This window comes from Aptenodytes forsteri, unplaced genomic scaffold, assembly GCF_000699145.1.
Source record: "Aptenodytes forsteri isolate BGI_AS27 unplaced genomic scaffold, ASM69914v1 Scaffold280, whole genome shotgun sequence".
Lineage (NCBI taxonomy): Eukaryota > Metazoa > Chordata > Aves > Sphenisciformes > Spheniscidae > Aptenodytes > Aptenodytes forsteri.
In genome coordinates this window covers 2,150,965-2,176,114 of record NW_008796042.1, presented here as the reverse complement: position 1 = coordinate 2,176,114, position 25,150 = coordinate 2,150,965, and the positions used below count along the sequence as shown (strand labels likewise).

At 39.6% G+C, this 25,150-nt stretch overlaps 1 protein-coding gene across 1 annotated transcript in view; it reads right to left on the bottom strand.

The window, feature by feature from the left end:
- The window catches only part of MSH2 (mutS homolog 2), a 52,033-nt gene extending 27,123 nt beyond the window's left edge, over window positions 1-24,910 (bottom strand). Inside the window, exons 1-6 of the mRNA XM_019473735.1 lie at window positions 24,766-24,910; window positions 24,081-24,359; window positions 23,607-23,753; window positions 22,345-22,494; window positions 19,803-19,936; window positions 103-302 (exon numbers count right to left, since the gene is read on the bottom strand). Coding sequence (XP_019329280.1) covers window positions 103-302; window positions 19,803-19,936; window positions 22,345-22,494; window positions 23,607-23,753; window positions 24,081-24,359; window positions 24,766-24,885 — 1,030 coding nt within the window. The 5' untranslated portion in view covers window positions 24,886-24,910. The remainder of the gene's footprint in view (window positions 1-102; window positions 303-19,802; window positions 19,937-22,344; window positions 22,495-23,606; window positions 23,754-24,080; window positions 24,360-24,765) is intronic.
- Window positions 24,911-25,150: the final 240 nt, after the last annotated feature.

Below are 25,150 nucleotides of genomic sequence, written 5' to 3'. Positions count from 1 at the left end.
CAAAAGTACACAGGAAAAAAGTAATCTTTGGAAATCTACACACTATTTCTTTGCATCATCAGTGTATTATAAAACATTGAAAATAGATGGGGGTAGCATTACCTTCATGTCTTTCTAGTGCTTGTACAACATTAGGCAGTTGATTAATAGCCTGATACATTCGGTAACAGTCCTGTAAGTTTGCTGCTTGTCTCTGAAATTTCTTTGCCAGCCGGTTAAGATCTGGGAAGCGACGTAAGAGATCTTCCTGAAGGCACTGACGTAGTTCTGGATCCACCACAAAAGCTTCAACCAAATTCAACCTAAATAAGAAGTTCATAACAATGATTAGCGTGGCATGGTCTATAATTCTTTTATGTCAGTAATTAGAATTAAAACATTTATCTGGCAGTTTCTATCTATCCTTTCTCTATGGCTGTATCCATTGGCCAACTTTCCTGATAAAAGAACAAATGAAACTAGGACAATGCATGAGCTGAGAAAGCAAGGATATTTAGCCTATGTCATGCTTCTATGGTTTTTAACAGTTGGGGTATCTAATGAACAGCATTAGAATGAAACTGTTTTAAGCGCAAATGCCAACATCTGTTCTGTAGGTATGTCGAAGCTCAGAATCTACTTTGAGATTAATCCTTTCCCTGCACCATAAAAAAAGTCATCCAATAGTCTATGAAAGAACAGATAATAAGTAGGAAAAACTCACACTGTAGGAAAAAAACCCAATCTTGGCAGAGTTTAGCTGCCTGTGGTCAAGGCCAACATTGACACTGTGCAACTGTGCAACCCTGGATCACAGAATCAGAATCCTTGAGGTTGGAAGGCACCTCTGGACATTGACTACTCCAACCCCTTTGCTCAAAGTAGGGTCAGCTAGAGACAGCTGCCTAGGACTGTGTCCTGTTACGTTTTGAGTATCTCCGAGGACGGCCCCGTTATCAACCCCTGGAATACACCACTAGTGACTGGCCTCCAGCTGGACTTCATGCCCCTGATCACAATCCTTTGAGCCCAGCAGTTCAGCTAGTTTTCAGTCCACCACACTGTCTACTTACCTAGTCCATACTTTATCAGATGTAATGGTGACATAATACAAAACCCTGCTGAAATCAAGGTAAACAATATTCACTGCTCTCCCCTTATCCGACAACCTAGTCGATTTGTTGTAGAAGGCTATCAGGTTGGTCAGGCATGATTTTCCCTTCGTAAATCCATGCCAACTACTTCCAATCACCATCCTGCCCTTAGTATGTTCAGCAATGCTTTAAAGGATTATTTGCTCAAACACCTTCCCAAGGATGAAGATGAGGCTGACCAACCTGTAATTCCCTGGATAGTCCTTTTTGCCCTTCTTGAGGACTGGAAGAAAGCAAATGTCACTCCTATCTTCAGAAGTCTCCTCCAACCATCATGACCTTTCTGAGACAATCAAGATTGGTCCCACAATGACTTTGGCCAGCTACCTCAGCACTTGTGGGTGTACTCCTTGGGTCCCACGGACTTGCATGTGTCCAATTTGTTTAAGTGTTTGCTAATGTGATCCTCCTCTAATAAGGTTGTGTCTTCTTTGCTCCAGACTTTGCCACTGGTTTGAGGTGCTTGGGATTCCTGAAGGCAAATATTACCAGTAAAGACCATTGTGAAGAGTTGTGTGAGAAAGAGGTGTGAGAAGCCTTGTCTGGGGCCTCCTCACCTTCACTCAAGAGCTGCATTCAAACTAAGGCATTTGTTCTTGGTTCTCACCTGAGCTATGCTGCAGCCATGCCTGTGCCTGGCCATGCACCCCACTGATCCAGACCGTGATCCGCTGACTTGACTTCCTTGCTTCACCTCAGATCATCACTGTAGACTTGCCTGGAGACCCAGACTGTTGGCTAAACCTGGTTACTGTCACCAGATATACCCTGTTTGCCTCAGGCAGGTATTGGAGGACTGCATCCTTATCAATGAGGACACTGTCTCTACCTGCCTTGCTGTCACCATTGATTCCCAGCTTGCCTTCCTTTCAGCCTGCCTTTGCTGCTGCTCCCTGACATTTTGGGTTTATTTAAAGAGTGAAATATATATTCTTTAAGTGCTGAAAGCAAGCATAAATCTCAATGAGAAGTGACAGAGTATTAAATTATATTTTCCCCACTAGAATGTAGGAGAACTTTCATACATTTCTTGCTTTCTTTTTTGCACCAGTTAACATTGTCATCTTTACATATTTTGCATTACTTTGCATTCGCAGTTAAACAAAGAAAGTCAGATATTGTTCATTTTGGAATGCCAGAGTTCAGTGTTCTTTGGTCACACTTCAGGAATAAGAAGCAAGAACTCTGCCCCCTTCAGAGACCTCCACACATAATATACTGTGTTGATTTCTGGTTAATCACATTAACATGCTATCTATCAATATCTTGACTTCAGCAGGGAAGTTAATTTCATTTAGAGACATGCAAGCAGAGAAAGGACAGCTTTCACCACATTATTTCTACTGTTTTGCTTACTGGCAGAAACATGCATCAGTTTCAACAACAGGAACATTTGCATTTGCAATGACAATTTTTTTTTTTTGTCATTTTGAAAGCAGTAATCTCTGCATTACACCATGCAGTGTTCTGTAGAGAGAGATAGACACTTGAAACAGTACACAGAGGTTAACATGGTACACTGCCTCAGCTAATTAGTAAAGACAGTGACTCAAGAAACAAAGGTTTTGTCTAAGGTAACACAAGAGAGACAGACCCCTGGACAGGTAGAAGTACATTTCCATATATAAAAAATTCAAAAGGAATGTCCTTCTGTTGCAGAAAGTGTTCTACCCACACCACTCCAGTGAACCTTCTGTACTGCACCGAACAAAATCAATGAAAAAGACAAAAGAAGAATCCTACCTCTACCTTTATCCATTCAACTATTGCCTTAATAAATAAGTTTAAAGATTGACATTGTTGACCCATAACGGTGCTTTATTTCCAAAAAGGATAGGAAACATGGGGAATCTCTAAAAGATACATTAAAGTTTCAGCATGTATACAGAACCTGTGAGAAGTAGACAGGAATATGCTTAAGATACCTACAGAACAAGATTTGGATAAGTAACGTCAAAATAGCCAAATAATTTCCAATTCTGATCCCTGTTGGTGTTTCTGAGCAAAATTTCTAGCTTTCAGGCTTCTGTCAAATGCTTTGGAGGAATAACAAAAATTACATGATTCTGTCACAGCAGATAGATTGTGGGGATTTTTATTAAAGATGGCAATGTACCTAGCAGACCTTACTTAAGACTCACACCACAAACTTTTCTCAGAAGCACCAGCAGCAACAGGTGACCAAACACTTTACAAAGTGGTTTTTTTAATATAAAAAAAACAAAAAAACAACCCACCAAAGACATCCAATACAACTGCTTAACAGCCTAAATATAAGCCTACTAACCAAATGTCTGCCTACTTTCCCAAGGGGATTACAGAAGAAATAAATCCCATCTGCAGATCTTCCCCTCAAAGTATCTTCAGCCCTGTCAGATCTTACTGAAACTAGGGGCAGTATCTGCCAACTTGTTCCTCTTCATAGGAATCAAGTAACTTGGTCATTTTTAGTCCTGTAATCTGGAAACAATTCCTTTGGCAAAAAACAAGACAGGATTCACTGAAAACTTACAATAAAGCATACCCATATGTTCTTACTGTTACCTTGCTTGGTCTTTAGCAGTTATGGTCATGGCAAACACAAGAGGTTGCACTATTCTGATGTTATATCCTCTCACTTCCCAGGTGATATGCAGGATTTGGAAACCTATTTATTACTTCTCAATTATCAAAATATCACCACACATCAATCCATAAAGAGCCAGTAGTCACAAATACCTTCATATTTTCTTACCTGCAAAGCTGCATGAAGTTCTAGTTTAAAACACCCTTTCTTCACTTAATAGAAGTACTAGGAAGAAAGCAATCCACACATTTGGAGGGTTTATCCAATTATAAAAATGAATTTTAATCTAGAAAAATACTACTCTTGCCTGGGGTAGGAAATCAGGGTTTGGTGGTTTTATCCAACCTACTTAAGCTACAGACTACTCCATGATTTCCACATTAAAATTTCCTGTATAAAAAACTATTTTCTCCGATTTTGATGACCAGTCTCAGACATGCAAGAATGTGCAAAATTCAAGTTTGTCCTCTATATTAGATCCCATCTTGCCCTCTGATAGTTTATGTTTCAGCCCAGAGCATTTAGTTTCTCTTCCAAGAGGTCCTTACACAATCAATAATCCTGGCAGTCATATGCACATGGAATCACGTCTTGAAACGTACTAAATTTTGCACTTGGAAAAGACCAGCAGCAACAGTGTCTATAATGCCACAGTACCTTATCTCTAAAACCCAACTGCACAGAGACTTGCCTTCAACCTGACACACAGATGCCCAGCACCCTTTCTGAATCCATGCAAAGCTCTGTAAGACACAGGCAGATTACATTCATTCTTTCTACACGCGTTGCTTCATATTTATTCTCATTAAAATCCAAACCATCCCTGTTCTGTCCAATCAGTCAGGCTGTTTTGGTTTTCATTAGAAGTTTGGTCCTTACTTGTGTCACCCATAAAAGCGTCAGTACCTTACTAGCCAGCTGCTGTCCTGATCATTAGAGAATATCTCAAATGCAGCTTCTAGACTCTTGAGCTTACCTTTGCCAAGATTAAAACTTTTTTTTTCCTTGTGCCTTTTACACAAACAAACCCTTCACTTTCATCCCACGACTCCCTCGGCTTGTTCAACAACCTCTTGGATAAGAACTTGTCAAAGGCATTTTGAAAGCTCTAATTTATTCTTTTTTTTTTTTTCCTCCTTTGTCCATAACAATGACAAATTCAAAGAATTCTCAGATCAGCATGGTACAATTTTCCTCTGCCAAAACCATACTAATTAGACTAACATCTCATGACCTTCCTAGTACTGTTCTGTCTTCCCCCCCTGTATTTGCCAACCATGAATATAAGGCTGACAGGTTTGTGTTTGTGCCACATTTTGCATAACCATTTCCCGTATGGTAAGAATACATATAAGGTTGCTGAATAGAAAGGGCTACGTTAAGATAATGCAACTATAAGCCATGCCTAATGCTCACAAGGAATAATGAAATCAAACGACAGGTTGTTTTTAATATAAAGCTTGACTGAGGAAACAAAAAGAGAAAATACAAAAAGAAACAGATTTTAAAAAAATCTAAGAAAGTGTAACCAAACAACAGCTGACAACATTGGATAACTTGTTTCTGCCACACAGCCAAAAGGGAAAGGAAAAAAGGCAAAACTTTCCACCACAGATCTAAGGTAGCACAGTCAAGATAACAGGAATAATTACAACTAGTGAACATAATTACAAACATAAATGAAATCTTTGTTTCAAGATGGTTATTTAAATTTGCAAATTAAACCACAAAAACAGAAAACAAAATTTCAGCTAATATAACTGAAAACTAACACAAGTACTTTTCCTGAACTTGGAAATGATAACCCCCTTTTTTTTTCCTGCTATTCAAAACCATGGCTGTTTATCAGCTTTTAAGTGCAATAACAAGTAACATTAGGCTTAGTGTGCTCTTCAAGAGAGAGAGAGAAAAAAAACCACCTATCTCCAAGTTTCTGTTGGATATTCTGGAATCCAACTGAAAGCATTTCATCCTTTCCCATGTTTTATTGTTGATAAGAGGCATCTCTCGGACCTACTATTAACAGACAAAAGACTAACACTCCACACCAAAAAAAGACAACAAAAATCTGTTTTCAGTCTAATAAATGGCACACACTTTCCCAAGTCTCATCACAATGCTTCCATTCCACCAAGGTTTATATCTCATTTGACATCAGAAAAGACTGCTTCTTCCTTTGCTACATCTATGCAGCACTTTTCATCATAATTTTAAGGTTATTGCACTCAATACTGCTACAACACAGAGGTTGTCAGGAGGGTTTTATTATATTTCTAGGCTTTTACTTAGCTAGATATAGAAGTTTAAGTTAATGGGAAAACATTAATCAAGCCTGATTTGTATACAGATTTCATAGAAGGATGAAAATAATTCTGTCTGTAGCAATAATAACTAAACTGACATCATAATTTTAAGGTTATTGCACTCAATACTGCTACAACACAGAGGTTGTCAGGAGGGTTTTATTATATTTCTAGGCTTTTACTTAGCTAGATATAGAAGTTTAAGTTAATGGGAAAACATTAATCAAGCCTGATTTGTATACAGATTTCATAGAAGGATGAAAATAATTCTGTCTGTAGCAATAAAAACTAAACTAACAGATTAAAATAAAAGACCAGAGTTAGAATGCATAGAATATTTTGAATGCGTGAGCGGGATCAGCCAGCACAAAAAACCCGACAAACCAGTGAGCTGTACAACAAGCTGAGTTATAAAGCACCTACGTTTTACTCTCTCCTCCACCGACATCCTGCAAAACACTGGGCAGTTCTGCACCTCTCCGTGCATGCAGAAAGGAAAACGCTTCCTCCAAGCACCTCTCCTCAGAAAAAGGACTCTGTGGTTTATCATCATATTATGAAACTTGGATCCATATATAACCAGTATTATATATATTTAATAATGAGTAATATATATATTTAATTACTACTACAGAGTAGTAACTTAAAAGCCCAAATTCTGGTAGACATTTTCATGGGGAAAAACTGTGCTAACTAAAAAGTCCACATGACACAAGGAAAAAAGTGTTAACACTGAAATCAAATTAAGAATGCACACTTTTACAGGAGAAGCTGACTTACTTTTAAGAAGATCTTAAAGGTTGTAACTCCCCTGGCTATACAACAGCTGAGACTTCTGAAGAGCATACATTTGTATTCTCTGCCTGCTAAAGGTTTTCTATGAATACAGAATAAGATCAACTTTTCTGTCCAACTTGATTATAGAGAATTTTATCAGAGAAACGCCACTTACAAAAGCAGTGTATTAAGGACTGCTTTCAGATACGCTAAGACTTTCATGTCACCACAAAAGTTTCAGAATATGCACAGTTATACCAGTTTAGTTTCGTATTTCCTTTATACAAAGGAAAGTGGAAAACGCTTAATGTACCATTATTTTGGTTTCCCTCGGGTTTCTTTCAAACTCAGATCTCTTCTGAATCCAATGTAGCTGAGGTAAAGACTCCCTGGACACGGTTAACCCAGACGTATAAAATGATAAATTCTTCTTTTCTAATCCTATAGAAATTACCAGAATAACATAATAAACTACCGCCTCAGGTACTGCCTCTTCAATAGGAGGGCAGCGCAAAGCCAAGCCACCATCTTACCTGTTCTAATGGGGCTTTCTTTTCCACACAAAGCACTTGGGATTTTAACACCCCGGAGGAAGTCCACACTAGAGCAAGTTGCTGTAGTTGATTAAAACCAGCATTTGTGTTTTCCAGCCAGAAATAAGCAAGGCACTATCCTAAGCTCCCTTTATAAAACTTCTCCCTGGTGACCCAATCGTTCCCTAGACAAACATCTTCTCTCTCACAAAAATCAGCTGAAGTCCAGTTGTCACCGCCTCAGGTAAGCGGTAAATATCACCTTAAATTTGCAAAGCTCTTTTCATGACAAAGAACCCCCCCAGTATGCTTTACAGCCTTTGAAGTATCAAAACAGACACCTAAGATGGGCACGCAGGAGCCTAAATCAGATATCCAAAGCCTGATACTGAGAATTACTTTACTCCAGCACACACCTTAGCAGCATAAAAATCACACTGACCATCCCAGGTCATTTTGCCCAATACAATCAGAGTGGTTACATGCATTTATAAAAATAACATTCAAAGTTTCTCAAACAAGCACAAAGAAATAACAATGTAAAAGACCTAGACAACCCACACATGCTTTTGGAAGTGCTTTCTGGCAGCGAGCCTCCAGCTGGTGGCAATATTTACCCAAGCGGCAGGAGCAGCCTTGCAGGGGACTCACCATAAGCACCAGTTCTTCCAGTACTTTGAAGACACAAGATTTGAATCCAGGTTTTTGTTTCATCAACAACTCTGAACATTGCTCTCTGGATGAGTTGTATATATACCTCTCTAGCACACCTTACACATGAGAGGGAATAACCCAAGCAAGGGGTCAAAATCTTTCTGTTATTTTAATGAAATTGGTACAATTTGGCCCTACAATATTGTTAGGGTCCAAAATCTTATGTTTGAGCGAGTGTCACAAGTTATTCATCTGAGTAAGCTCTCTTTCAGCTCTCCCAAATATGCATGCATGCACAAGGGCCTGTAGTTGAGAAACAGACAACCCAGCCAATTCCAACAGGCCTGTGCAAGAGGCTTGCGCCCAGGTAAGCAAGGCTTCTTCCTACTCTGTCTGCCACAAAAGCAGCCTGCACCTTCACATGTATTCCCCTCCACACTAAACAGCCCAAGTTGTTCTGTTTCCCGCCTGCTCTTGCCCAAACTGTGTCACCTGTTATCATTTCTTCTTAGCATGCTAGCACAAAGTTGGTTTTGTTTCCTCAGTTAAGAACGTGCTATAAATGCTTCTGTAATATCAAATGACTTCACAGGTTCCCCCCCGAAAACCACTGTTACAACCTAAAAAAAGAAAGAGCTAAACTAAAAGATGCGGCTTGCCTAAATAGCAAAACTTTCAAGACAACAGTGAAGGAGTACAACAGTGTATATACATCCTCAATTCAGAACTGAAAGCACATTACTGTTTTATGTGCGGGATGTGAAATTACAAGCTTCTAGCAATGAAGAGATATTGTATAATAGGGCAGATTAACAGAAACAGCAAACCAGGAACAAACAGCCCCACAGTGATGCACTTACAATTTACCTGTAATGCTTGCATTCTTAAAGATAATGCCATCATCCCAATAAAATTATAGCCATCCTTGCACTCTGATGACCTTCCTAGCTTCTTAAAAGATTTTGCAATGATTCCCAGTTCTAGACGCAAACAAAGAGTTTCAAAACTTTTCCTCTGCAGAAACAAAAAAGCCATAGAGACCAAGCATGACCTGGCTCAGCGGTACACAGGCAAGCCACGTAGCATGGAGGAAGAAAAACCGGTAGGCTGGTAAAGGCAGCTGCAGACACCCCAGGTCGACACTGACAGTAATGCTCCCAGTAGCAGCCCCCTCCTTAAACACACATCTTCATTTGCTGTGGCTGTGTTAGCTTTCCACCAGTGAGGCTCCCCTGAGCTAGCTCACTCTGGGGTGGCTCTACCAGCTGTGGACAAGCCCAGTTGTATCTTGATGTTGGCTTAAGCTGCCTAGGAAAATATGCCCTTAAAGCCATGTCCCACAAACACTTCTAAGCTGGCAGAAACCAACACTGCCACCACAAAAAGCGTGAGGTAGTATTGCTTCCTCCTGCTCTTCTCCACCCTGCCATACTTTCTCCCTCAAGTCAGAAGTGAACTCAATCAAGGGTTCTCCAGGCAAGTATCCGATGCCCTCAGGATGTATTTAGTACTAGAAATTGGCCTTCATTCCACTATTACAGGGCAGGTCTTTGGACTGAACTCGCTACTACTGCCTTTTAATCTCAAATGTATAACTTGAAGCAATCATGAATATGCTGACTATTTCTCGCAGCTCTATTGAAGTAGTCCCTTGTAATGCAGAGTCCAAGATTTGAAGGGCAGCTTTAGACCCTAGAGGAGCCACAGAAATCACATTGCACACACTTCCAGAGCAGTGGGTACACAAAGTGTGCTACTAACCAACCAGACAAAAGTGCTCCACATGAGGCTCCCTGCTGTTTAACCTGAAAGATTAAACAACGTAAGAGAAAGCCACATTCAAACATCAGTCTCCTGCCTTTTCTCATTTTCCTAATGAGTCCCCAAACCATCCTACCATGAAAACAATACTGGATATTTGCAACCTCAGAACGGTCCGCTTACAGATAAATTTTTAAATTCAATAAACACATTCATTCTTTCAAATAATCAGAGTTCACTCCTCTGCATCAGTTACATTTATATAACATAAAATTAATATGCATCAGGAAAGCAACAGACTCTTTCCCACCCTACATGAATTCCTGCATGTACCATTTGAGTATTATGTCAAAGCATAGAGATAGTAAATTAAAGCCCTGAGATTACATCAGGGGTACCATGCACAAAATAACTATTTTCTGTAACAATCAAGCAAAGCTTTGGAAGCTGTTACGTATTGACTGTGAGGCTGCAAGCTAATGAGCTCAGAATAAATAAATTAAAAAAAAACCAAACAGGATTCTCAGAAAAAGCATTGTTAACGCCAATATAATGTTTTCTTCCCCAAAGATACTTATTGAAGCCTTATTTATTCTGAAATAGGTTACCAGTAATTCGCTATTTTTGCACAAGTGTTTAAACATTTTCCAACCCCAGCAGATTCGGCAAGGTAAAGAAGAAAACAATTCTTCAGCAGAAAAATAAAATCTTGGGTCTTATCCTTGCCAGTAAGGTACCACTTGATGCAATTAAGATCTTGCTCCTGAAGCAGACTGCTGCAACAGCAATATTTTTAGACCCTGAGGGAAGGGAGTGCCTGGCATCATTCTGAAGCATATGCAAATAAAGCAGCAGCACACAAGCAGAGCTCGCTTTGCCTCCTCTAGCCAGAAAGCATGTCAAAGCAAAAAACTGCAGGGCTCTGGGGCACGTGCACAAATACCCTACAACAAAAAGTAAGAGAAGCTGAAAGGAAACATTTTTTCTTCGTTTATAAGGCAAGGCTGGCAGCGCTCCTGATGGTACTATCACACACTTATCTCTTCACGTGGCCAAGAGCCGCAGGCTGCAAGCTGTGTTTCAGAGCAATAAGGAGAGGGATCTTCAGGAGCATTTCTACAGGCAGGCGATGCCCACAGCTTGTCAAGGGTCCCACTGTTTCTCTCCAGATAGGACAGAAGGCCACCTATGCTCTGCAGCAGGGACCCGAAGAGGCCTACCAGCATCTCCCTCTCACCAGCTCCCGCTGATGGTTCACTTTGCGGTTGGGACTACTCCATGCTCCCATGGCAGACCAGCCCTGCTCTGCAAGACTTGGGTCCCGAAAATATTACAACATTTAAAGCAAAAAGTATTGTTCCTATCTATATTCTAAAGAAATCTTCATACACCTGTGCATCCAACCTACACGATCACCCCAGTCACAGTTAAAACCAAAACCAAGTGTCTTTTATTTCCCATTCCACAGCCTGGGTATATTACTTACAGTAACAGTCAGCTATCCAAGTTATAGAAAAGGAAAATAAACCTTCACTTATGTTTCTCAAAAGTTATGTTTCCCAAATAAGAGTAAAGTTTATTTTTTAATTATTACTGAGAACTGCCATTCAGGCTAGAGTTTTATGTAACAGCGCTATTTAGATTTGATTCATCACTCCTCCTCATTCTCAGTTAAGAAATAACAAAATTATTACCCTTAAAGAATTAAACAGCTCCACAGAAGAGAAGCTGGGATAAGAAGGGAAAATTCTCACCTTATAGCAACCCGCTACTTCACAGAACGATAAACTCTGTTCCCAACTTTTAAACATGCATGCTTACTGAAGAAAAAATATACAGAAGATCCATCAGCAAAGTTGAATTTTGACTATAAGATGTTTTACACAGCAAATCCTCTCCCACCTCAAAGACCCAGCACAATCTTGCTGGATTAAACAGCCTCTTACCCTCAAGGAACTTTACAGACAAAAGTGGTAAGAGGATAATTCATAAAACAAGATTCTCTAAGTATCTCCTAAACACTTCAGCAGAGACATGTTTTCTGTCTTCCCAATGTTACAAGAGACTGGATTTATTAATTTATTTCCACGCATACATTATTTTTCATAAAGTTTCCATAGTCTGTCTTCTGTAAGAGCTAAAAAAATATTCAAGTAGCGTATTCATAGTGCATTTGTCAGAAAGGCAGCAGGTTTATTGAGCAATGGTAGCCAACAGCTCCATTCCACAGATTCAGACACTTTTCCAATTCGAGGATAGGCAGATATCCAATTTATCCTTCTGTAGCAAGTTTGGTAATCCAACTCACACTATAAATTAATTAGCGTAAGCTCTAAAAAAGTCAAGATACCAAGAGAAAGCAAACACTTACAAGTCAGATCATTAAATCTGAAGAACAGGCTTTTGGTATTGCTTGATCTGCATTTAAGAAGATGTTAATCTTCTCATGTTTATGATGATAGCAGGTCATGGACCAGCTGCAGAGGAGCAAAAGGATTAATTTTAGATGGCAACTTTCCTCACTTTTTCATGGATTAGTTTTCATCAGGTGAACAAGCCAAACCAAATTATTCTGTAGCTATGAGACCAAAAAAAGGAGCAGCAGGAGCTGAAGGCCAGAAAGGCGAACTGGGACTGCCTCTTTTGGCAACTGCCTAGTTTCACTGGATTAGATGCTATACAACACTACATCCTTGATTATTTTAGAATGCTAAATTCCCCATCAAAAGATGAACCAAGCAGCTACGCGAACACTAGTGCCATTGCCAATACCAATAGAACTGGTGACAATCCACGGTCAGGGAAGCATGACTACACCTTTTGATTTAAATAGTTACAGACAGTGTCAGCCAACTATAAAACAACTCAGTGTCACAGGTTGCTGCATGATGCCTAAGGGTCAAAACCAAAAAACCTTCACACTGAATTCTGACCACTGAAGACCAAGGAAATCCTACATACAGAACAGCTAGTGTGAGCAAGCGTCAAGGACATGAAGGCAAAAATATCCTAATTTAAATAAAGACAAAAACAACCAGTTTCACAATTTTTTTAACATTGCCATTTCATCAACATAGTATTTAGGCTTCTGGAAAACAAATGCCCATCTTTTAAGAACTACTAACAAACCTCCATTTCTTATATGATAACAAAGAACAATGGAGACAGCAGAGCAAGAACTCATCAAGTACTGTACAGTCATGGGCAAGTTTATAAACTCCATATAGTGAAACTGCCCCACCCAAAACCTTCCAGAGAAACCAAAGGTGGAAAACAGCTAAGGCTGCTTCTCAGCATAATGCCTTACACTGCGGAGGTTTTCTGCCAGTCTTCCTTTTTAATTAAATACAGCATTTTGGGATCCAGTGATAAAACAATATTACTGCACGGTCTTGAAAAACTAGAGACAGCTGAGGAAAGGTATTTCCATTATTATTTTTTTGTGTTTTACTCCTTGCAAGTTTCCATACATTATTAAAATTAAGAGGTTGTTTATTACACTCCATCAACACTAATACTCTTTTAAATTGCTAACCTGTGCATTTCCTTAAACTAGTGCAGACTAAGAGCATACTGAACAAGTTCTATTTCTTTGCCGTAAAAAACCAAATATTTCTTCATTTGCATTCATTCTGTACAGAGGAGAAACTCAAAACTGTACGTAAACAAAACACTAAAGACTTTTACAACCCTTATACATGATAAATGAAATGAAATTACAAGTCAAGACAAAATTATCTTGCCAAGAGCTTCCGTTGCAGTTTCCTAATATGCCACCTTTCTAATGTTTGTGGATATAAATTAAACAGAGCAGAAACAATAAAAGTTCACTGTTCTTTCATGGAGAATATACCATATTCATATACACAATGTTCAAATTAGTGACCACCAAGGATACTGTGACAAACCAGAGAGCTTTGCACATGTACATAGTAAAAGTTTTCATATGGTCACACTCTTTAACTGGAAACTTCATTAACTTACAGCTGTGTTTTAAAATAAATAAATAAATAAATAAATCCTGAATAATTAAACACAGATTCTAAGTAAAATTTAACTGCTGCAGTAATTACCATCCACCTCCTTTTGGCAGGCTGAGAGCAAAAGAACAGTATGGCAGCTACAGATTCACATCTCCCTAAATAAACAGCAATTTGATTATTTCTTAAAAATCTGAAAAACAATTTGATGTTCCAACCAAATTTTAGTTTAATTTTCATTTCCCTTGAGCCTCAAAATTCAGATGCAAAAGAAACTGGCTAAAAGCTTAATCCTTCTATTTATTTTGCACCAAGTAAGGACTTGTCAAGATGAAGTGGGTGAGCTGGTATCAACTAGGAGATACTATGACTACCTGCTCCAGTGCTGCACCACTGAATGCCACCTATAATTTACAGATTTGCAATGCTGATACAGCTGATCCTTGACCTAGAAGGCAAATGATTTGGATAACATGCAGAATACAAACAGCTTTCAGGCACTTCTCCAGCTCAAACAGCAACATTGTCTCTCCCCACACCTGAGGGGGTCATGAAAGGACTCTTTTTCAGCTCTTATTTACATCCCCCTGTTCCCTCCTCAAACAAGAAAACTAAAACCAAGTCTCCTGCAACACAAGAATCTAAGCTTTTTAATAGGTTTCAAGCACCTGGGATTTTGATGGAAATTCCTTCCGAAAGACGTGGCCTGACGTGCTTGACTAGTAGAGCTTTTGTTTAATGTTTCTCTACAGCACTCACTGTCCACCTCAGTTTTACAAGCAAACCCAAATGAAACTACAGGTTATCTAGCAGTTTTCAAAACAGTAAACGTAGGTGAAGGGAGGGGAGAGGATTAAAGAAGCAGCATTGAGAGCTTCACACTCCAAACATTTCTCTAGGGGACTTAGAGATGATAACTTTTGGAATGACAAAGGTGACATTTTTCTAACATTTCTAGAGGCTTATTGGGAAGCCAACACCATTTTCATGTCACTGGAATGACAACTTCTTTCATACGAGTATTTATTGCATCATGATCTGCATGACAATAACAAATCACATTTCTGTCTTCCAACTAGCTCAGATTCAACCTGTATTTCAGAAGCTTCTCTACAGGCATTAGGGGCACTCCCAGCATTTAATGTGCATTTTAATTAAGCCATTTAGACAAAGCTCCAAGTTGGTCACATTATCCCCTCCCTTACTGAGGACACAGGCCACCACCTACTAATTTAACTGCCTGAAATCAGTCTGTTGCTGTGAAGAAGTACTGACCTGTACTCAGAAAAGTGATGAAGGTCTTTCCAGAGCTGCTAACCATAATGACAGAAGCAACAAAGCCTATCTGCAATGCTTTGCAGGGACAGCTGCAGGTTAGAAAAGAACACAAAAGTAGTGAAAACCTATCGCAGAACAATTTACATTGGAAGGGCACTCAAGGCCTCTAGTTCCAGCCCTTGCTCAAAACAAGGCTAATTTCAGTTGAACACTGAACAAGAACAGAAATCCCTCCATCTCTCTGAGCACACACCAGAGTCTGACCATCCTCATGGTGAAGATTTTTTTCTTTATATCCAGCTGGAGGGTCCTTTGGTGAAGTTGGTGTCTGTTTTGTCTCATGCTTTTGCTGTGCCCTTGCAAGAAGCACCTGGCTTCACCTTCTCTGTGACTCCCACCCACTAGGCAGCTGAAACCAGCAGTTAGGTCTGCCCCTTAGTCTTCTCTTCTCCAGGCTACACACCCAGCTCCCTCAGTCTCTCCTCACACACCACGTGCTGCAGCCCATGATCCTGCTCAGTGGCTTTCCGCTGGACCGGCTCCTGTTTGTCCATCCACCTGTACTGCAAAGCCCCACACTGGATACAATACTCTAGATGCAGCCTCACAGCTACCAAGCAGATGTGAACAATCACGTTCCTCAACCTGCTCTTACTAGTGGAGCCCGGTGCACAGTCACCCTTTGCTGCTGCCAGGGCACACTGACGACTTGTCTGCCAGCATGTACAAAGATGCAAGTATTGTGCTTCACTCCCGCGGGTGCCGGGGTGGTTCAAGTCCTCCAGGAGAGCCAGGGCCTACGATCATGTTTCTTCCTGTTGTCTCAAGGCGGCTTTGCCCACTTCTTCATCTTGATGGGGCAGGTGTGCTGCAGATGCTCACTGTAATGCCCCCCATCCTTGCTGTCCCATAATCCTGATCCATAAGCTCTTGATAGGCCCGCCGCCCCCCCTGCAGCAGAGCTCTGCGCATTCAGGCCATACCTCTGCAGAAACAACCCCTCCATCTCCCCTGCCCAGCCTTCGTAAAGAGCACTACAGCACTCCAGCTCCTTGATCACATTTCTGCAATCTGAGGGAGATCAAAGGCCTGCAACGCACACAGACTTCTCATTTCACCTGGCTGTTTCTCATCAATGCTGTGTATTCCTGTACACCCGAGATGAGCCCCCAGTCACACAGCTTCTGAGCTATCCCATATGCATTACCCCACTCTGTCCCTCCATTTATCTGCTAGAGAAAGCATGTTAGGTTAACTTATTACTAAATAAAGCCCTGTAAAGGCATTCAAGCCTGCCTACACCAGCTAGCAACAAGTTGGGGTTTTTTTCATTTTTAAACAAGCTGCTACTTTAATTGTCGTTCAAGACTGATTCATGAGAATGTTCTACAAACTTGGAAATTTTACCCTGCTAGCCACTGATTCACCTCAAGCTTCCTAAATCTATTACTTTGTGACTCTGCTAGAGATAGGACTGGTTTCTACAATTTGGCCCCCGTGAAGCACAGTATTTAGGAACACAAGAGAAAAGCTCAAAATAGGCTTGAATCAGAACAAGTGATGTTAGAGTACAGCCTGTAACTCCTCTGGAACTGAAATCCCTGCACCTTTTCTACTGCAGAACATAGACATGTAAGAGGTTCGGCCACAGTATGCATAGAGGAATAAAAATGTCAGCTGGAATTTCATATTTGTGCTGTGCACAAGTGTCAGATAGCACTTCCCCCCAAAAATAGAAAAAAATATATATATTCAGCACAAGTTCCCTTCTCAGGGCATAACAAGCACTATTTTACGTTCTGCCACATTTCTCAGATTTTCCAGTATCTGAAAAACAAACATTACATACTGAAGTTGCTTGCTGTATTGCAGTCAATCGTGTTATGCAATTAATAGATGTATTGGCACTTCCTGTCTCTGCAACTACATTTCAATTTCAGAAATATTCTGACTATAAGACAAGGAGCAAGAACCTTATCTACCTGCCTTCTGAACACACCACATGGGAGAAGTAAGGCTGTATCTTGTATGCTTATGACTGATAATTATTTTTTTAATCATGGAAAACCAGCCAGACATGGGCAGAACCCCATGTCTTTCAAGACAGACAAGTATCAGGAACCCCTGTTTTCTTAGTCCTCATTAGGAGCTGTTCCAGTTGATAGACATTATTTTATCTGAAGCATAGGCAATACGTACTTTAATTTGTGTTGTTACTGTATCTATGGTTAATATGGACTAGTGACACAACACTGTGTTCTATTTATCCATAAACGTTAACAACACATTGCAGGTTACAAACTACTGAAAGATGATCCATTTAGCTCCAAAAGATGACTTGCACCACCTACAGATCTTAACAGAGGGTTGCAAGAGTCTAACTGACAAGTTTTTTTAAATAGTCAGACATCCATTCTACACTACTGGAATAAAAGTTAAGTCAAAATACCTCTTGAATAAGCAAAACAACAGGCCTACTCCAAAACACTGTCATCTACCATCAGTCCAACCTGGGTAGTTTAGCCTAGTTTGATAAGAGGTTTGCGCTGATTAGTGTTAAATGGGGTGCTTTAATGTGGCACACTTCAAGCTAAGAAATAATCAGTAACTCACCTTGACAACAAAGGAAGCACTGCTTTTCTGTGAACAGTAAAGGAACAGAAGTCCAGATATTTCCTTCTCAAATTATTATATGCTCTAAATTATAGTTTGTAATTCAAACCCCAGCCACAATATACAGTAGAGCATATAGAAAACAACTCAGCGACCGTCAATCTTTCCAAAGATAATTGAATCTGTCAGTACATCTCATCAGTCCCACTAACAGCTTCTCTTATTATGCTTGTTCCTTTGGATTAAAAAAAAAAAAAAAAGAACATTCCTACACGCTTTGAACAGCATTAAGATTGGGAAGATGGCACACCAGCAGCTTACGAGTAAAATACCTTGCTTTTATCCCAAAGCCAAAGAATTACATTCACCAAACTAGTACTTGAAAGCAAGATGCATTAAAGACAGGCTTAGCTACGCCGCAGAATAAACTGCAAAGTATGACTGTAGTCATACTATAGTATTTCACTGTCTGTAAGTACAGATTGAAACAAACTACTTTTACCAAATCGCAACCCTGATGATTCTGTGGCTGGGCATGATACAGGAAGATACCAATGGACCTCTTTCAACCTCGTAACACTTGGACACACCAACCTTTACAAGCTTCTCTAAGAGCTTAACTCCATTGAATTACTCTCCTCCTCCTTTAAATATAGCTTTTCCTAAATGCTGTCAACATTAGCCATACAGAATCACAAAACAAAATGTGGAAATTATCATAACCTCTACAGAACAGGTCAAGTTACATTTTCTGCCTATAATTTAACCCCAGCTTTATAAAGAAAACACCATCTCTCTTCCAAACTTGCAGGACTTCTGATGCACAGTAATGAGCAAACAAGTCTGATACCAAAGTTAAAATTTCCAATGTTTACTCTGACATAAGAAAACTACAAATGGGAGTAATAACTTTCAAAATCTTAAAACCAACATAACCATAAAATTAAAGTTGGCTTAGATCTTAGGATCCAAAACTAAGAGAAATAGATGATCCTGGGCACATAATCAAGAACTAATGATGAAAGCATTCAATAAACCTGGGGACAAACATTTCAGTGTCACATTAATAACACTTCTAGGTGTGCTCTGATCAAGTTACTAGGTACCATTCTGCAAATTATTAGAGAAAGTAGAAAAAAATTGTTGAAGAGAAGCAGAATAACTCAGTCTCCACAAATCTAGAGAGAAAACTACTCTTTGCATAACTCCTTTAAACGTCAATGTGCCCAAGCCAAAATTTATTTTTTGGTAGTAGCGATCTGTGCTAAAGCCCAACAGCATATACAGACATACCTGTAATGCCTTATCTGAAGAATGAGCCTCAGAGAAAGTATCAAAGTTAAATTCAGTTTTCTAGCCTCTTCTGCTTTGTAAAGATACACATTAATATACATTTTGCGATCCATTAACATGCTGTTCACTTGAGTTGTATGAACTTTGGTTTTGTATGATAAGCTGTATTTAGCACAAGTTTAAAAAAGTGTAGCTTTTGTCTCCATGGTGAACATAATCAAGAGATAAACACACACACTGTAGGAATATGGCCATTGCAGTTTTTCTTTCTGAAGGATTGAGAATTATCTGTACATTCTCAGCAGAGATTTGCCAAATTCTCTAAGGCTTCGTATCAACTGATACTACTATCTACTGGTAGGGCAGACACACGATGACAGGCAGCAGTATGAAAGAGCAAGGAAGAAAGAGACCACTCATATTTGGGCCACAATATCTAGGCAAGATATGGTAAGAGTGCCCCACTGCAATCAAAGGTAGTTTTTTTCTGGAAATAGGAAGAGGTCACTACTGCTTAATGGCTTGGGTGTTTTGTTGATTTTCTTTTTAATTGATAATCTGGAAGTGACATCAAAACACTATTACACAGACTGAGCATTTGCCATATGAATAATAGTTAGGAAGTGGCTGCTACATTGCCTTAGCCTGTAGCATGAATCATTTGATGACCTAAACATATCTTTAAAATGTGATAACTGTAAAAAGCATTTAATCTAACAGTAACCTGTCAATTTGCATCTCAGGGAAAAATGTTTTCTGCTCTGTTTAACTACAGTGTGTTACAAGACAGCACATAAAAACCTCCAACCACCATTATTTCTTGGTTGTAGTATTTTGTGCTTAAAAAGAAAGAGCCTTCTGTAAAATAGTTACTAACTTGCGTAAGTCTATCAAACACATAATACTGTTACCTTTCTTCAATTCTATTCTTGTCCATAAGCGGTTGTTTGATCCACTGATTAACTAGTCTTTGTCCTTGAGGGGTTCTGCATTTATTTAGTAAACCAGCTAGAGACTGTGCAGTGTTAGCATTTTCCACAGAACTCTGGAAAGGAGGAAAAAAAAAAAGTTAGTGAAGTTTATTGACACCCACTGAACGGCACTCAACTTTGCTCCCTTGGAACAGATCAGTGTTTTTTCTGTACTCAACTTGGCACCCATCAAAACAGGCCAATGAAACAGCACGGCATTAAAGTACTTACACTCTGGTCCCTGGAACATGGCGAACAAGGAATAGGTTTGGCCATTTTGAAACTAGCTGACTGAACAGGAAAGTTAGAAAGATACCTAGTCACTGGGCAGTTTGCCCTTTGAATAGGAAAAGTGGAAATACACCTAGATATTTGCTAGTTTGCCCTTTGTAAGGTCAAAAAATAGGGGTCCTGTCCATCAAAAAAAGCAGCAAGAAACAAGACTTGGGTTCAAGAGTTTTGGTTGGAGGTCTTTGAGGGGTGCCGGGGCGGGGACACAACAGAATGAGGCAATGGGAGAGAACACAGTTATACAAATTCTATCAAGCTGCCCCAGATCATCTTTGGAGTACTATAAACATCTCTAAACTTGCTCTGTTCAGATTATAGTTCACTATCTATAATTTAGGTTTATATTAACTGGACTCAAGACAGCCTTTTGGGCATTTTTCTTGGGGTTTTGTTTGTTTGTTGCACAAACAGCTAGGAAGCAAAAATTTTGTTTAACATTGAAAAACAGCAAACAAGCTTGTTTCAACTCTTAACGTTGAAATTAAAATCTCAACCCTCTCTACCCAAGAACACCTGCAATTAAAACAACAGGAAAGCATTCAACCAGGAGCAGATCTGGATGCCTGTAAACAACTGGGATGTAGAACTAGCATCACCACAACAGTGAGAAGGTATACTGACACATTTAACCCCTGGAATATCTAATCTTCAAAGTGGATGTGCCTATTTTCAGTGTTCTGGACAGTATTACAGATGAAAAACTTCTGAATCCAAGAAAGTGTCACAGAGTACATATATTATACACGAATAACCTACTTCAGCACATCCAAGTTGGAAGGCTACAGTTTCATATATAACCAACTGCATCTGCTGCACCATACGAACTCTATCTACATACCTCACAGAGCAACTCAAATTACAAAATATTTTGCCTTTGCTTTAGTGCCTGCCCAAAAACCTCCCCACAGACAGCCTGCCACACAGACAACAACACAGCTTCCCGCTACATGGCAAACCCCTCGTTCCAAAGGTCGCAACAGCCCCTAAAGACAGACATGGCAGTGTATTTCCTATCACAAAACACCTAACACCTGCAAGGACTTATAAAGGGATGTAGCTAAGACAGTGTTGAACTTCCTAGAACACCTCCATAAAGCTTGAGAAGAGATATAATTTTTGCTTCATCCCCTAGACAGTGGCAAAGATTCAGGAAATAAAGAAAAAAAAAACAAAACCGAAAACAACTCAGAACATCTCTCTCCAGGGTTAACCAGCTCAGATGCTGAACATAACCTCTTTTTTCCTCCAGAAATCCCTCTAAGGTAAACAGCGGACCATATTCATGATTTCTTCCTATAAATCTGAAACTCAAGCAGATTAGCTCCAAGCAAAGATCACTAAGCAGGGTTTACTAACATGAAAACAAAAGAGAAAAGCTGATACAATGCACCACTTTGAGCCCACATTTTCCTACAACTATAAAAAGGGGCAAAGCAGAAAAACAGATGTGGTGTGAGGTATGGAGGAGACTGGTAACCTGCTTGGATTTGTAGAAAATGTGTGAGAAAAGTAAAATTGACACTGGCCAGTTAGCATGCCACGGTGCTTTCAGAATGTTCTTAAGTACTGCCCTGTTCATTGTCCAGCCTGCTGCAGCCAGCCCTCCCTTTCCATCACCACCAGCAGTACTCCTGCCAATGCTTCCTGTTCCCCTAACACTATCTAATTCAGGCTCCTATCTTCTTTTCCCCAAAACAGCACTACTGAATAAAGCAACCGTGCTTTGGAGTTCCCTATCATACCACAAAACTACTACTCCTCCCCTCCCACGCCCCCAGTCTACTCCTGCCTGGAGATGTGAACTTCTCTGACTAAAACCAAGGAAAGACAAAGCATTCCCTGCACTGCTTAGCCAGACTCCTCAGCACCTACAAGCATGAGGTACTTCTACGGCTCTTCCAATATCTGCATTCTACATAGACCCTCGTTTGTGGCCACTTCCTACCTCCTTGATGATCTTTTCTTCTACACTCAAAGTAAGCTAACAAAAAACAAAACCAAAAAAGGTGGTGACAGTGGCTAACAGTGTTTACAACACACACTGTACAGGAGTAGCTGAAAACAAAGCTAAAACATAGAAGTTGCCATTAATCAGGACCTGGGGAGCTGCGACTAGGCAGTCAGGCTACTTACCAAGCAGCTAAATAAGTATATTGAAAAACACTTACCAATTCAAGTGTGCATTTCTTACCTGAAAAAGGTTGAGGGCTTGAACAGCTGCATTATCTAGAACCATATATTGACTAAGATCAAAAGTAGTCAGTTCAAATTGTCCAAAATTAGATTCATCTGACAGCAACTCTAAAAACTTGATAATGGCCGACAAAGACGAAACAGCAACCTGAAGTTTAAAAAAAAAAAAAAAAACCACAACGTTTAGTTAAAAACACTCCTGAATCGGGGAGTATTTGACAAATGCCCCTCGAAAATTACAGTCGGGGAAGACTTTGAGCCATGCCAATTCCAACAGGGTATGACAGACTCATCCTGTTTGACAAGACTTAATTTTCATAGGGACATTGTATGGCACTGCAGCGTCTTTCTAGGTAGGTGCAAGAACAACGAACTAGACATTTGCATAATCTGATAAACAAAATGTGAAGTGCACGCCTCGCCAGCTTTCCAAAGCTGCTATCAGGATGTTTCTGGCTCAGGAACACAAACAAGTTATTGCAGATAAATGAGATATCATGGATCATCTCAGGACATGGTTTCAGGGTTAGTTTTCAGCCAGAACAAGGATCCGATCTGACTCACTACACGGCGTTACAAACACTAGGGCCAGCACAAAAGAGAGGCAGCAGCATGACTGACTTGTTCAGCTGCAACACACTTCAAACAATTTTAACCTGTTATGAAATCACACACTAAGGGAGAATAACTCTGTACCTCACACCTGCAGTAAGCATCAGCAGTGAAGGGCATTTTAAAACATGTTTATCTCAAGCAAATTACCTCTTGTTTGCAGCTAACAAACATGTTCAGTTCACATGCAGGCACTAAATCATATGCTTGAGCCATAAGATGATATAAAACACGAAAATATTATCATAAACATTACTTTGTTTTCAAATACCAATTTTCCTGTCATGCAAAATAATCGAAGTATTGTATTTCAGTCCTTAGGCTAGACAGATTATGAATACGAAGCACCTCTTGTGCACAGTCTATTTGCTTACCAGAGTTTACTACTTCAGAGAGGTAACTGAAGGGTTTTCTCATTTTTTTTTCAGGACCCCTGGAATCCAACTTTGACACAGACTCAAGCTGAGCAGAACTGCTAAACGCTTCAGCAAGAATATAGTTTAATATACCATGGGTTGTACAATATACTTTCCCAGAAGTATGGGAATCCAGCATAAAACAGGACCAGTGGAGATCAGCTCACAACAGGTGCACACACCACTCTGCTTCTAAAAAACAGGAGCACATTAAACATTGCTCTGTGCTCACCTGCTTTTCCATCTCTGGCAATGCTGCACTATTCATTTGTTCTTCTTTTTTTGATTTTAACAAGCGATTGAGATCCTGAACAATATCTTTTGTTGTGAAATCCGCCTTCTTCCTGTCTGTAATCAGGATTCCTCCCCTCTGAATAACCTGTTGTCCATAAACACACAGTTTTATTACTTTCAATATTCAGGGGACAGATGTTCGTCACAGAGGAGCAAACCCTGAAGAGAGATTTATTTACTGCTAGGTTGCAGAGAGAATGACAGACAAGATTTTACCCTTAGAACAACTTTTGCTGATTAAAATGCAAATGAGTCAACAGACAAATAATACATTTTGGATGCGTAAATCAAAACTTCGAGTTAACATATTGCTCCTTCATTCTTCCATATACCATGGAGCCCAGCTAATAAGCTAGAATACAGCTTTTTAGATAAACTTTTCTCTAACCGTAAGCCACAATGGTTCCCTTACTTGTCGTAGTTTTCCCATCTCGCCTGCAGTCTCTCCTACTGGTAGCACACATTCCTTCGGGCCTAGTTGAACCAGCAGAGCTTCAAGGTTTGAGAACTGGTCATTATCTGGAAACTCACAGACACTCAATTTTCTCAGCGTAGTGTCGACATACCCCACTCCTACTACTCTTTGTCCATCAGTAGTAGACAGCTTAACCCCCACAACCCCAATGGCCGTTGACATATCATTGTTGGCAAAGAGAACTTCCTCAAACTGGGCAAGATTTCCTGGAGAACCCTATTTAGAAAAGAAATATACTTTTAAAGAGTGTGTATATACACACATACTTTTTTTTCTTTAAAAAGGACAACAACTGATAAAAGTAAGTACTGAACAGCCCATTAATATAAAACATACAGCTGTTTTATTTTTTTAACCATTAAAATTTTACGTATCATCTACACAAAGTGAACTACTTCAAGCTTCTTTTATTTCCCAACCTATGGCAAAGATACAGAACAAGCTCTTCCAGCCTTAGGGCAGTAGAAAATACAGGGATATATAACAGACTGCACAATTTACCATCATACCACCAATGTCAGTCCCTGAAAATCCCAAAACTCCAAGCTGAAGGGCTCAGGAAAGAGTTACGGGGTTTTTTTCTTTCATCTCACAATTATAAAGAAAGGTAAGGCAATTGTACCTTGTATGCTAAATACCAGTCATTTTCTTTGATAGATTTACTCCCTGCTTTGTTCTTGTAAACTTCAACTCTGTAATGACGAACCAGAAGCAGATCTCTCACAAAAGATTCAAAGTTCATTTTACTAAGCACAACACTCTCAAGCTTCTGAGTTCCTACAAAAAAGGAAAAAAGAAAATTATGAGATACCTGAATTTGTTGATAAAGTTTATTTTCTGTAATCAAAATCCCCCAGAACAGCCTTCAGGAAGGACGCTACTCCAGTATCAAAGAAACAAACATGTAAAATCCATGAAACAACACACAACCACAACATTCAACTGGTTAATATTAAGAATGAAGAAAGCATATTCCATAGCCAAATAAAAACGTTCATTTCCAAATA